The sequence below is a fragment of the Malaya genurostris genome, chromosome 1, assembly GCF_030247185.1.
Source record: "Malaya genurostris strain Urasoe2022 chromosome 1, Malgen_1.1, whole genome shotgun sequence".
Classification (NCBI taxonomy): Eukaryota; Metazoa; Arthropoda; class Insecta; order Diptera; family Culicidae; genus Malaya; species Malaya genurostris.
Window position 1 is genome coordinate 151,642,903 of NC_080570.1, and position 14,805 is coordinate 151,657,707.

General features: G+C 39.6%; 1 protein-coding gene across 5 annotated transcripts in view; it reads right to left on the minus strand.

Moving 5' to 3' along the window:
* Nucleotides 1-2,338: 2,338 nt before the first annotated feature.
* LOC131426192 (uncharacterized) overlaps nucleotides 2,339-14,805 on the minus strand; it is a 124,123-nt gene continuing 111,656 nt past the window's right edge. For all 5 annotated transcript variants that reach the window (XM_058588732.1, XM_058588730.1, XM_058588731.1 and 2 more), the window contains 2 exons: nucleotides 9,411-9,806; nucleotides 2,339-3,569 (listed from right to left, as the gene is read on the minus strand). In XM_058588732.1, the coding sequence (XP_058444715.1) occupies nucleotides 2,704-3,569; nucleotides 9,411-9,806 (1,262 nt within the window). In that variant the 3' untranslated portion in view covers nucleotides 2,339-2,703. The remainder of the gene's footprint in view (nucleotides 3,570-9,410; nucleotides 9,807-14,805) is intronic.

Below are 14,805 nucleotides of genomic sequence, written 5' to 3' on the forward strand. Positions count from 1 at the left end.
ATGTCGCGTATTGAAAAGGAAGTGAAAATTAAGGTTCTGGACACGTGGCTAAGTGAAAAGGATTTTACTATGCGAAGATTGGCGAAGCGGTCTGTCTGTAATTCATCATGCCAGTGTTAAAACCATCATTAATAAGTTTGGGGAACACTATTCTTTGGATGAGCTACCAGGAAGAGGCAGAAAACCCGGTTCTTCGAACCAGAAACTGGACCAGAAAGTGGTATCTCTAATCATGAAGAACAAATCAATGTCAATACGTGATTTGGCAAAAAAAAGGGGGAACGAGTGTCGGAATGATCTAGCGTATCAAAAGGCGAAATCACCTGAAGACTTACAAGAAGCAAAAAATCTCGAAACAAAGTGCAGAACAGAAGAAGCGAGCAGCAACAAGGGCCCGGAAATTGAATTCGCGTCTTCTGCAGTGTCCGGATGCATGCGTTTTGATGGACGATGAGACTTGTGTAAATTTCATCCGGTTTTCATTATGCTTAAGTTTAACCTCGTACAATAAAGGATCAACTTTTAGTTTGAATAAAATATTGTTTTTTATCATAATTTCAAAGAAAAAATTGTGGATAGCTTATTTTCGTTACACTCCTTATACTAATTGCTTATGAACAGGAAACCTTAGGTACGATTCAGACGGTCCACTACCATCCATCACAGTCAACTTCCGTCACTGTCATCATCAAAATTAGTTGAGGTAGCGCTTCGCCGTGGTCAAGTCGAAGCGAGACAACTCACTGCTTCCTCTTGCTTTGTCGCCGAAATTTCACTCTAAATTGCAAATTTCTCCAATACTAACCCGATTCACGAAAAATCAAAAACATACGATTGTAGGTAAATGATTTTACTATGCATTTGGTGAAAAATATTAGTTAGAAGGCTTTTCTTTCGCGAGATTTCGTGCGAGTTTTGTTAAACCTTTTGTTTTCTTTTTTCCATTTCTCGCTATAAACAACTCGCATTTGTAGGGATGTGCTACGTTTTCAACAAAGCGTCAAAGCTAGTAGCGATGAAAATCATTACTGATTTCTGGTTCTACTGAAACATGAATAGAAATTATTTTACAAAGTAGTAACACTTACTTACATTTTCTACTCATCTTTATTCAACGTTTACACAGAGAGAACGGATAACGAAAACAAAAGAAATGTTGTTAGCGTCTACCGCATGTGGCATTTTTCACACCCCAATGCATGCGTTGACATTGTGTGCGTGCGAAAGAATAAGGAAAAACTCATTTATTTTTAAAACTCGCACGAAATCTTTCGATAAAAACGTTTATCAGGCACAGTTTATATACGAATCGATAGAAAAATTAATTATCTAGAATCGTATGTTCTTGGAATTTCCGTTTTCTTTACCGTTTTCTCACAATTTTGGGTAAAGTACGTGAAACCCCGGGATAGGCAGCGAACTCCCGTGACCACGGCGAAGCGCTACCTTGAATGCGTTTTTTTCGAGACATTCACACACAACGTCACCGTCACAGAACGTCTTGACGGTCGGAACGTGTTAACGTTCCGGTAAAGAAAGTATTAAACTAATTTTGACGGAAGCTGACGTCCCGGTGACGGTGACGGAAAGGGACGGACCGTCTGAATCGTACATTACACGAAAACCCGTGAAATGACTGTTAGCTTCCCGGTAAAAGAACTATTTGCTCCCAAAATTCACGATCCTTTCAGGAATCGAAAAACAGCAATGAAATAGTTTTTCAGTGCAATCCATTTTTTCCTCCTCCTCCTCCGACGTCCGGAAAGTGCGCGCACTCGCGAGGACGGCCGCCCACGGAGGGAACAGTTGAGTGTGCAAACATTTCGGTAAGTTTGGATTTTAGTTGGTGTGGTTTGATATAGGATGTGTACGTGGATATGTTTATGGGCTAGTTGGCCACACGATCCGATATACCCGGTGGGGTGGAAGCCGTTTCCCGCGATACGTTTGACTAGCTATAGGTGCTACACAAAACGGCACCTTCTGGCCCGACGACGACGACGATGACGACGGGCGGTTCGGACGAAGGACGCGAACGCATTTCCGCGTAAAATGCTGGCTGGCTGCACACATAAAAGCTCATTAAAATGTTATAGTGGGTAAACTGATTTATTATTGCATACTCTGTGGAATTGTGCACGTTGCTGCGCTGCACGGATGGATGCGGCGTTGGGCCCGAGCGAGCCTTTGATGGTCGATGGCCCCCCCAAATCGGGAAGGCGGGCACATTTTAGGAGGTTGACCATTTTCGGTACCGTATGCCGACGAAGGAGTGTGCAATGAACCGATGATGCGTGGCGAAAGCCGCGCATTTCACTAATGGCAATAAAACTAGAAATTAATGAAGTTTGATTTTGTATTTTTTTGGCTTAATATTCGAGTCGGTTCATGGCTTTTTACATTTTTTTTCCTGTATCGGTTTGATGGGGTATCATCTAATAACATTGCTATACACATAAGTAGATCTAATTCTATACAAGTACTGTTATATTAAATACATTACAAGAGATATGTGTTTCACTAGTTGTTTTTTTCTCTTCTTTACACTATTCGCAGAAACTCACTACGTGTTATTTTCGGGTAACTGTCAGGAGGGCATAATCGTCCCACTTATTTCGATAAACAACATTTTAGTCTGAACCTGAATCACTAGTGGTTTGAATAGACCAGAAATCGAATCGAAAACTATATTGTTTGTCTTTTCTAATAAGGACGCCAAACGTCACTCTGTTTAACCTGCTGCCCTCGGCCGGTCTTTTCTGTGGCAGATCCGTACCGTCTCAGTTTTGGGGAACGTTCCAAGATCGTTAAACCGGACAAAGAATCGTCACCGGGCGTTGGCGATATCACCTCCGGACTGGGTGATCTCTTGGTGGATGTTACGGATGGCGAGTTCTTTCTTCGATCTTCCTCCTCCTCATCGATGACATTCATTTTACGTGGAGGACTCTCTTCCTCCTCGTCACCGTTGCTGGAGACGACCGTGATGGATCGTTTATTTCCGACAATATCGCTGTCCTTGGGTGAATCCAAACTATCTTTGGTATCATTATTCGGTATGCTTTTATTGGTCCCAGCAAAAAGTGACTGCCGGAACCACGGGAGCTCCTGATAGTTTCCGTACAGTTGATTGTACAGCCAGTGATTCGGCTGAGGTATCAACGGATTCTGGAAGAACAGCTGCGCCGCCAGTGCGTGATTCAACGGATGGGGCTGCTGAACGTGGGGCGGATATGGACCACCCGCAAAGGTTCCATTCTGAAGCAACTCGAGACCACTCTTCATTTTGGCGTGATTTTTCTGTATGAGCGAAGTAAACGCACCGCTCATCAGTGGACTTCGACGGTCGTTTTCGGTTTGGCCGCTACTGCCCAGATCGGAACCCGTCACGCTGATCTGATCGTTGTCGTCATCCATATCGTCCCGATCTCCGTAGTCTCCGTCGGCCGAACGTTTCGCCTCATCCGCGTTGGACGAAACCGTACGACGGATATCGCTCGCTGGATTCGGAGAACTTTTCGGACTGGTCGTGCTGTGCGGATTGCAACTGGTCAGCGATAGGTGGATGTCTGGAACGGGGAAGAAAAGATGCTTTAGTGTTTTGTTATCTGCTCACATTGTTTCGATTTTAATTGTTCAACTTTCAATGACGCATTTTGGGTGTGCAGGCTTGTTTATTATCATGTATCAGACACCCCTAAATACATATCTTGTATCTTTGGAAATATTCATCAATGCGTAAAATACAAGCTTTTAGATCGAAGATGGCGTCGAAAGTAGAGCAATTACGAAAAGCAATTGTGTGCGATTGCAATGAAATATCGGATCTGTCAGTTATAAAACCTGCAAAATTGCTTGGTTTTCCTGTAAGCACTGTCAATCACGTCCTTAAATCATTCAATACACATTTGACAACAGCCAGGAAGATTGGGGGCAGAACAAAAACAGATCTCAGGAACCACCAGAAGGCTATGAAGGATAAGTAAATATTGCAGAAGAGACCAGATCTTTCGGTACTTACTGTAGTTAGAGAAATTAAAAGTACAAGGTAAAAACTGTACCGAGCAGTAATGATCTTTTTATACTGCCATGTAACGGAGCGGTATAGTTGAGCATTTCAGGACGAAAAAAAAGATCAAGTTTCCCAAAAAATAGTTGGTTTAGCAGACAATATGCAGCTGTGATCGAGCAAGCCAAAGCTTCATCACAACCGGAACGGTAAACGAGGAAATATACCGTGAAACATACCAAAAAACCTTTTTTACCACTTCTACGCAGTCATGATGACACTCCCTCGCTATTTTGAACTGATTTGGTACCTTGTCACTACGCTAAAGATGATTTGGAATGAAGTCCGCGTTGTACCGAAAGAGCTGAATCCACTCAACTATAATATAATCAACAAGCTAGAAATATAGAAATCTTGAACAAAAGCAGCTCTATTGGATGCAAAGAAGTCTGTCAAAAATTATTGCAGACGGGGATCAGTGTGGAACAAGGATATCAAAATTTTAAAGCCTGATAATTTTGTACAAAACAGGTCAATCAGTCGTCAAATTTGCGGTATTTGTTTATCGACAAGTACGAGCGTCGCGACGCAAACCTATCAGTTTTTGTGTAAAAGTTCGAAAATCTCCGGACACGCAAACCAAGAAAATACACTATTGGCCTTACCTTGTATTTGTTCTGTTTGCGATGAAATTATAGCAGCAGCCGAAACGTATGCAATTATATTTATACATAGTGCTTGCTTGAGTGTACGGGGATTTAGGATTTTAATGACTTTACACCAAATATGTATGGAGGATTTGCTTGCATGCGATTATTTTTATAGCTTTAAATTTCGCTTGGGAATGAGTTATGCAGCGTTTCGAGTTCGCACTATAAATAAAAAGTACCTGCAATAAAAATTAGAAACTTATCTTGAACATTCAAGAGCCATTTAAATTCGTTCAATTTCAAAGCTTATCAAAGTGAACAAACGGATTCGAGAGAATTTACATTTGATCAAAGTAAGCCGGTCAGAGCATGCAATCGTTTTGCATCGCTTGTCGTGATGGGTGCTGTCTGGTAAAAACCGTCCCCTGGCATGCTTTGCGTGAGACTGAAACTTCACCTATAATTTCACTTGTATTTTTAATTTCGAGCGGCTTTTGCTTTGAATGGCCAATCAGAGCTATGCTTCCCAATTGATAAGTCGTTTACTCCCTCAAAATCATCGTCTCCGTTAGGGAAAACCAGTAAGCCAGCGTAGTGTTTAGATGTTTAGCAGGTGAAATAAGACACTGCCATTGTGTCATTTTTAAATTCTGTGCAGCATATTCAGAATCTTTGGGACACAGATTAATCTGTGAACCTGGCATCTGTGCTAGCTAGAGAAGTGGGCAACTCGCTCCTTGCGCTATTGCCCTTCTGAAGACAGCTCGATACCGAGCGCTGTGGTTTAAACGATGATGTTTTCGAATAAAGCTGTCAAAATACAAAGCAATGTTTATTCTCAAGTGAATTTTTTTTAATGTGGAACACACTTTTGTTGTCTATATAGGGGTGCAAATTAGAAACTCAAGAAAAATACACGTCGAAATGTGGTCAGGTTTTGAACAATTACAGCTCAGTCAATTTTGTATCAATTATTAATATTATGTCACCATTTGATTGGAAATATTTCTACGTATTGATTTGAATATTCATAGCCATGTAGTTTTAATTGTATATCATTGAAATGTTGGTTAATAGCTAGCAGTGTCCTATTTAGTCTGCAAAAAATCTCCGGCATACCGGATTTCCCTGCCATAGTCAACGATTTTGAAGGAGTAAGCGATATATCAAAGGGAAAGCATCGCTCTGATTGGTCAATCGATGCAAAAGCGAAGCTGTTAGAAGCACGCGAATCTATAAACAGAAACAAAATTATAGCTAACGTTTCAGTCCTACGCGTAGTATGCTAGAGGTAGGTTGTTACTAGACAGCAAGACGACAAGTGCCATAAAACGATTTGAAGCTTTAACTGGTATGCTCTGATCTACCCCAGGGTGAAATTTTGAGTGCATAAGATTAATTTCTAATTTATATAAGATGAACTCGATTAATGATGAGATAAAGTTTTTCGCTTTGACCGAAATCGCAGAAGGATAGTAATGGTAGAGAAACTGCTTGCATACCAAACTTGAACACAAGCTTGGCGAAGAGAAGATTTAAAATCGATATCCGTATCACAAGCGTTTACAAACATATAATTGCATACATTTTGGCTATTGATGTAATTTCGTCGGTTACAAAACAAATACAAATTACGACAAATAGAGTCTATATTCTGGGTTCGCGATAATAAAGATCAATCTAAGCAGACTCTCGTGCATTTGCGAATTCAAAAGTGTGACGATTGATTGAACTATTTGATTGTAGATCATTAGAAATTTTGGTTGTCTTGTTTCACATCAATGGCTCGAACAACCCCATGGGGCTGATCCTTGTAATTTTTTATTTTATATTGATTTCCAGCAATTAGAATTCCAACCAATTTTTTTTTAACTCCGCTTGAGAATAGGCTCCAAGGTAATTCTATTACCTTGCTAAAGAGAAAGGCAAAAAGGCGCATCGTACAAAAAAATAAACCTTCAATTCAATCTAAATGAGCTGAAGAGCTGATACATCAATTTGTTTCACTTTGGTGGAATCGATAGAATGATCAATATAATTTAATGATTGAAGATAATTTCTCCGCTTTAGATGGCCCATGCACAAGGTCCAATTTTGGTACACTCTCTCCAACATATCTCGCGGTATTTCACGAATAAATGCTTCAGTATTGGCTTCCAGCGCGTCAATCTTTGTAGACATGAGCCCTAACATGGCTCACAAATATAAAGCAGTCCACAGGTGTTAAATCACACGACCTGGGCGACTAATTGACAGGCTCGAAACGTTGATCGAAGGCATGCCGTGTGGGATGTGGTACCGTCTTGTTGAAACCACAAGTCGGGCATGTCCAATTCTTCCATTTTGAGCAACAAAAAAATATCGTCAATTATCACACGGTAGCGCTCGTCCAGCACAGTAACGTTCCGCCCATCGTCTCTTTTTCAGGAGTACAGCCCGAGGATCCATCAGCCCATAATCCACACAAAACAGTGACTTTTTTGGGATGCATTGGTAGCTCTTGCAATGATTCTGGCTGGTCTTCACTCCAAATGCGGGAATTTTGCTTGTTGACGTTTCTATTCAACCAGAAATGAACTTCGCCGCTAAAAAAATTCGATAAAAAAGTGGACCTTTTAACCGAGCATGAATTTTGGTAGTAAATTTAAAAAATTTGCAAGCGTTGCTCGTTCGTAAGTCGATTCATGATTAAAATACAGACCAAACTGAACAAGTTTGACACTGACACAAGATACGATTCACGTGTGATCTGTCAAAAACAGTGATGTCAAAAAGGTGCCGGCAAAAAATCACCCTTTCTAAACTTGATTGTGTGCTAAAGATGCGTGTGTGTGTGTGTGTGTGTGTGTGTGTGTGTGTGTGTGTGTGTGTGTGTGTGTGTGTGTGTGTGTGTGTGTGTGTGTGTGTGTGTGTCTGAAACGTTTTTTGGCACTAACTTTTCTCGGAGATGACTTAACCGTTTTTCACAAAGTTAGATTCAAATGAAAGGTCTTGTGGTCCCAAACATAATTCCTGAATTTCATCCGGATCCGGAAATATAGGGTGAAGTGTGTTAAAATTTTTATGCCATCACTAAAAAGGACGAAAAACCGTAAAAAAAACTCTAAATCGACCTCAAATCTTCTCCAATTGATAGTTTTCATCAGTAAACAATCAAACAAACCGATTTCGGTTATTCTTTTAAGAATCGAAGAAAATTATTTTGAAGAATACAGTAATGTACATGATAGTATGATTGATATGAGAAAGGCATCATTTCACCACTAGGTGGATTAAAACACACTAGGTGGTTTTTGTGAAATGTTTCAGTTAGTAAAAACCATCCCATACGTTTAGGAATGCTAAACATAAGCTTATAAATACTCTTAAGGAAACGTACGGTGTTGGTCATGTAGACTGAATGCTGAAGTAAATGTTATGGTTTCTTAGACGGATTAACGAGCAAAATATCAGGGTACGCTCTCTGGAATACAGTCCCAGAACAGAGCCCACCAGACCACCGATGTCGAAATCGTGAAATATTCAAACATCGATACAATTTACCGTAACACGAGACCTAACTCGAACGAATCACTGCTGTCATTAGTGGAGTACTACACTTGCACTACTGTCATACAACAATACGGTCCTTGGACTGGACAGAGCCAATTGGATATATTCAAAAAATGCCTGATTCAATGCTAGAATCCAAAACCGCTTCACAAAAACAAAAATCTTAGTACCGTTACGATGTTTTCTGATGGTAAGTGAAGGATATCATAACCCAATCGGCTTCCGATCAGTGCGAGTTCGCAAATTTCCACATTCGAAAAATCAATTCTCGTTCTCTCTATTGGGATTTCAGAAACGCAAGTCGGCTTTCATGAAGGTAAACAGTCAACTGTCTTCGATACAGTATGGTTCATTGGAATAAACTTAATATACTTTTAGGATCTGCAACTGAAGCTGCAACCGACTAGTATTGCCTCTTCTTCCCAGACGACTTGAGTAAACAGAGGTTCGTCGAAACTAAAGATAAATTTCCCTAGAAAACTTTGAGCAATTATTTATCTAGAGAACAGTCATTCCCAAAAAGGGTCCATATCAACCCCCAGTGTGTGGCGAAACATGATAGATCATAAGACGTTTCGCTTGTTGACCAAAGCGGCAGAGTATGTTTGAGAAACGCTGATCTAGAACAACAAAATTACGTTTTTATGGATGGCAAAATGATGCAAGCCCCGAACATAGAGTCAGAAGGGTTTGTGGACCGAAAAATGTCCTAAGTCTTTATTTAAGATCTGAAACTTTATTCTGAAATCGTCTTAAAAAAAATTGCATAAGCATATTATCATAAAATATGTAACGAATAACAACGCTCTTTACTGCTTCACTCCTGCACTAACTAGTTTAAGGCCCAAACGAGAGGCCATCTTAAAGCCTTACAGCCACAGTTTTGGTATGACATGATCTGTGACCTACTTCTCGAGTTTCCAGTTTTCTACCAAAATACCACGAACCGTAATCACATACAACTTTTGTTCGTTTTACTGCGGAATCCGAAACCGATCCACACCAAAAAAAAAAAACAAATAAAAATTTTAGTACCGTTACGAGTTGAAATGAAAAGCCAAAAGCCAAAAACAACCACCCAAACCTGCAATTGGTGGCCATTTTCTGGGAAGCGAACCTCCCCCTCTCTCTCTGTTGAATCCTCAGCCCCCTTGGCAATGATTTGAATAAAATACAATGCACAAAAAAAAATATCTTACCATTAGAATCGCTAATCCGGGGCGAGTTTATCGTGGAGTCCCCACCTCCGTTGTTATTGTTGCTGCCGCCGGTACCGTTGCTGAAGATGCCGACGCTGGTAGCCGCCGATGAGGAAGCCGCCGCGGCTACCGCCGAAAGCATGCCCATCGTAGTAACTGCCGTCGGATGTTGCTGCTGCTGTCGGTGCTGATGTTGCTGGTGCTGCTCGATCCGATCGATGGCGGCCAACATGTGCGGTGCGAAATGGGCCGGGTTAGCGGCTGCCGCGGCCGCCGCAGCGTGGTGGTGGAAAAAATGCGAACCTGGAAATCCGGCCGCACCCCGACCGTTCAGCTGCCGCCAATCGTTGGCCATATGTAAATGACCCGCCATGCCGCCTAATTGATGTGGAAACCCTGTTCGGTTCGGTCGGTTTGCAGAGCAGAGGGAAAACAATATGAACCAAATCCAGCAATCGTGAGTCCAACGGTGATATGAAAAAAAAAAACAAGTAACAGAGCAGAAGGAGATACAGTTTAGTAATGATGGGAGGGTTTTTGTTCTCATCGCGTATTATCGGCACAGTTTCAGTCGAATACCGGTAGCTTTTTACCGAGAATATTCAGAGGCCCGACGGAAGGCTATTTCGAACTTCTATTGGTGGAAGTTTGTGTTAGTGAACTCAAGGTTTTTATTCTTTTACACTATTGTTTTGAATCTGTCCCAATTGTTTCCTATGTCGGATGCGATATCGTGTTTTCAATGCGAAAAAGTTTACACAAACAAGTACCGAAAAACACAGAATTCAACAATAGAAATTGATATCAATTAGCCAAAAATTTACTTTGATAAAAATCAAATCCATATTATAAGCACATATTTCTATTTCTTCCTCTTCATCTTTCGTCTTCAGCTCATCAGAGTTCAAGGAGGTTCAAATTGAATTGCCATCTCTGTCTAGCAGTACAATTTGAAGCAGAGGTGGAAATAAGCCCATTTTGCGCACGAGAATGTGAATTAAAATTTCTGATTGTGAATCAAAAAACCAGACACCGTGAATTAAAAAATTGCGCAACAAAACTAGAATTGAGATTATTTTTTTATATTGTGGGAATTGTATATTACTCAGAGTAGCAGCAGACCTTATGCGCTCTTTTTATTGCGCTGAGACAAATTTGTGCTCATTCTCAGAATACAACCATGCGCAGGCGAAGAGCTGCTCTCACAAAAACTCGTTCGCGCATTTGTGTACCGCGGCAGAAATGAATGTACAACGCTTCGTTCGCTCTCGGCGCATTTAGCCAAGAACGAGGTACGAGTGCTGCAGTTTAATAACATTTATACAATTTTGTAAGAATATTAAACCCTACATTTTTTGGCAGTGTTTTCGGAGACTTGTTTAATTACTTTCGTTAGCGTACAGCACAATTGTTAATAATTAGGTTTTCAAAAGCGGGATAAAGTATCTGTGACTATTCAATCATTCTAAAGCTTTTTTATCTACTTCTTGCAAATCTTTGTGTGATCTTGCTCAACATCACCTCAAGATTTATTTAAAACTGTTTGCGTGGTCATACATAAAAACTAATCAAATACGATCTAGAATTAAATATAGTAATCTCGTTAGTAACTTCAATTATATTAAACTACTTTTCGAACCTGATAATATCGATAATTGGTGTAATTTTTTACACTTGAATGAATTTTGATTTCGAAAAAAATTTTAATAGACATATATTATCAAACTTAATTCGTCAAGATAAAAATATTTAATTTTTATACAATTAGATTAAAATGAAAGGTTCGTCATCAATATTCAGTATTCAAAAATCTTTTAGATCTCAAACAACTTGTAGGTTAAATAGTGGGTTGCAAGCGCATACGTTTAATTATTACAACAAACGAGTTTTAATCTAATTGAATTTTAATTAGATAAAATACATAACATTCAAAATGTGAAATGAATCCCGCAGCCGAGGGAAACACGTAGAAGGTTTCCATGCAAAAATCAACACATTTCCTCTGAAAGTATCGGCTAAGATTTTATCCGGTTATCCCATTCAAAGTTTTCCTCGGTTGTTGCACTAAAAATGACTTTAAACGTTTTCTGCTCTGAAAAGTTCTAGTCCGGTTTTGGCACACAAAATATTCATTCGGTTTTCGTATTCAAAACTGATTGAAGGAGCCGACCCGACGAACGACCAAAATTAGGTTAAAGCCGGGTATAAAAAAACGACATAAAATAACTTGAAGGGTTTCAACAATAAGTTGCACTTATTAGCTATTCATATAACACTCAATCTCTTTTTGAAATCTGTTATGGTTCAAACAGTATCACACACAGTGTGTTTTTTTTTTAAATGCATTAAAAATAAATGTTTCATTCATGTCTATTCATGTTAACTTGAAGTGTGTATTAGGCCGCAGAAAACTTTTTTGTTGTTGTCACTCATTTGAAACACGATGTATAAAATTAAAATTATAGTGATCTATACCACCAAAATAGAACTGGTATCGATCGATTTTCACGAAATTAGATTCAAAGTTTGAATGGTGCGTTTGAATTGGTGTAGCAAAATCCTGCGCTCCTGTTACTTCTGTGTATGATAATCAAGCTAAATAGGGTAATTAATCAGCTGCATAGTACGCACAAAGATTGGGTATGTTTTTCTTATGATTATAATTATTATTCATCGCTCCACTACGACGGTATTACTGAATAAATTTCAAATACATCACGACGCATGGAATTTCGATGTGACCGACGGAATAAACTCACCCCACGAGCCCAAAATTATTGATATCGGATAATCCATATCCGATCAAATTGAGTGAGCTCTGATGTTTACGTCACTTATACCATTATATCACCGGAGTGACAGCCATTTGAACTTCAAACCTGTTTAATGAACACAGAGTAGCATTAAAACGAGCCTAACTTTGTTGAAATGTTTATTCCGAATCAGACAGTGAAACTGATAACGATGAAGACATTTTTAAATTCTAAATAAAACCAAAATTTATCTTATCAAAAATAATTTGCTTCAAAACTTATTTTAATATCTACAATAAATATGTGATATGAAAAGATAATACTGACTATTTTTATTTACTGTGAATCAAAAGATTTGCTTATTTCCACCTCTGATTTAAAGTACAAAGACACTTTAAGGAATCAGTAGAAAGAGCCAAAAGAATTGCTCTGGTGGAAACGATGGATCAAATGGTAAGCAACTGACTAAGAAAGTCAATATTTATTTCAATGCTTCGGAAAGAGATTGCTACCTTGGTTGATATGTTAAAGTGGGGTGGCTAATGTTAGAGGCATAACCGGATGACGTGAATGCGGATAAAAATAGTGGTTCAAGTTCTGGGATGTTACTCCTCGAGTGCATGATTTTTTTATTTTCCTATGAAAAATGATTTTTTAAAGGAAATCAAGCTTTCACATAGCAGAAACGATTATCGAAAGACTACAATTAATGTTATTTACTGTATTCTGAACCTGTCCCAGGACTTCGTTTTCCGACCTGGACTCTGGACCTGGGCTCTGAATCTGTGCCAAAATTTAAGACTCGGATTCTGAACCTAGAATTCTGCACCAGAATTCCAGAGCATGAAATCTGGACCTGGACTCAGAACTTTGATTTTGAATCTGAATTCTGACCTGTGACTATGAATTTGAAATTTCAATCTGGGATCTGAGCTTGGATTCTGGACCTGAAGCTGAATTATGCACAGGATTCTGAGCCTGGACTCGGGACGTGGACATTGATTTTGGGCCTGAATCTACATTTGGACCTGAAGTTAATTTGGACTGGTGTTTGGAACCTGGATTCTGGTACTTGATTTTTAAGCTGGATTTGAAACAATATCCGTCGGATTCGGACTCGTGTCGGGCTTCGGGTACAAATACCAGAAACCTGACCATCTCTGGGTTCGGAACTTGGATTTTTGACCTGGAGCTGAATTTTGAATCTTGAGCTAGATTCATAACGTAGACCTTATTTTTGGGCCTCTGGATCTAGATTTTGGACCTGGATTTTTGCCTCGAATCGTGGACCTGGGCCTCGTTTTTGGACTTGTATTATGAATCTGCATTTTGACTTGAGTTCTGAACCCGGATTTAGGTTCTCGATTCTGAACATGAAATGAACCATGTTTATGAACAAGGATTCCTGACATATATTTCTACCTGAAATCAGAACTTGTTTCGGTTCAAATTTTAGGTTGAAATGTATGTCAGAAGTCCATGTTCATAATGGACTCTAGGCTTCAATTCTGATCCATTTGGAATTCTGGATCAAGATTCTGAACCTGGCTTCAGAACCTGAGCTCTGGACCTGATTTCTGGATCTGGATTTTGTACCAGAATTCAGGACTTGGATTCAGCACCTAGAATTCTGGATCTGAATAAAGTATTTTTGTTATGGACTACGATTTTGGACCTAAAATTTGGAACTGGATCTGAATTCTGAACCTGAAGCTAAATTCAGAACCTGGATTCAGCAAGTGGACCTTGATTTTGAGCCTTGAATCCCGGAAATGGCTTCTGTACTCGGAATCTGTACCTGGAATCTGAGGCAAGATTCGAGGCCTGAAGTCTAATTCTTGACCAAAGTTCTTAATCTTTATTAATCTTTATTTTTAGCCCGAAGCGAGAATGGAAGTTTTAGATTCTGCATCTGAAAACTTTGGTTCTGGATTCTGGACTCGGATCCTTTATCTGAATTTTCGCCTTGAATCCTGAGCCTGGACCAGGATTCTGGACCAGAATGTGGACTTGAATCCTTATTCTACATTCCGGAGCTAGATTTGGATATGAATAATGATTTTTAACTTGGACCTAATTTTTTAATTTGAAATCTGAACCAGGACAAGAATTCTGGACCTGCACTAAGGACCTGAACTCTGGATCCGAACTCCGGACCGAGTTCATGGTTCTGAGTCTGCATTCTGGAAATGGATTCTGCGCCTGGAGCTGAATTTTGAACTAGAATTCAGGAAGTGGACCTGAATTTTGGGTCTGTAATTCGAACCTGAAATACGGACATGAACTCAGAACTTTGAATTCTGTATCTGGATTGTAGGTCTTGATTCGGGACCTTATTCAACGACTTGAATTCTGAATCAATACCTGAATTGTGAACTTTGATCCTGCAGTTCAGGGCATGATTTCAGGCCCTGATATCTGAACCTCGATTCAGCACTTGGACATTGTTTTTAGACCTGGATTCTGAATCTAGAATTTAGGCCCTCACTCTGGATCTGTAGACCTTGATTTTGAACCTGGACTCTAGATTTTGGACTTAAACTCTGAATCTGGATTTGGCATCGGGAATTCTGAATCTGAATTTTGGGCCTGGGCCTTGATTCTGGATTTGACCTGAATTGGACCAAAATTCTGCACCTGAA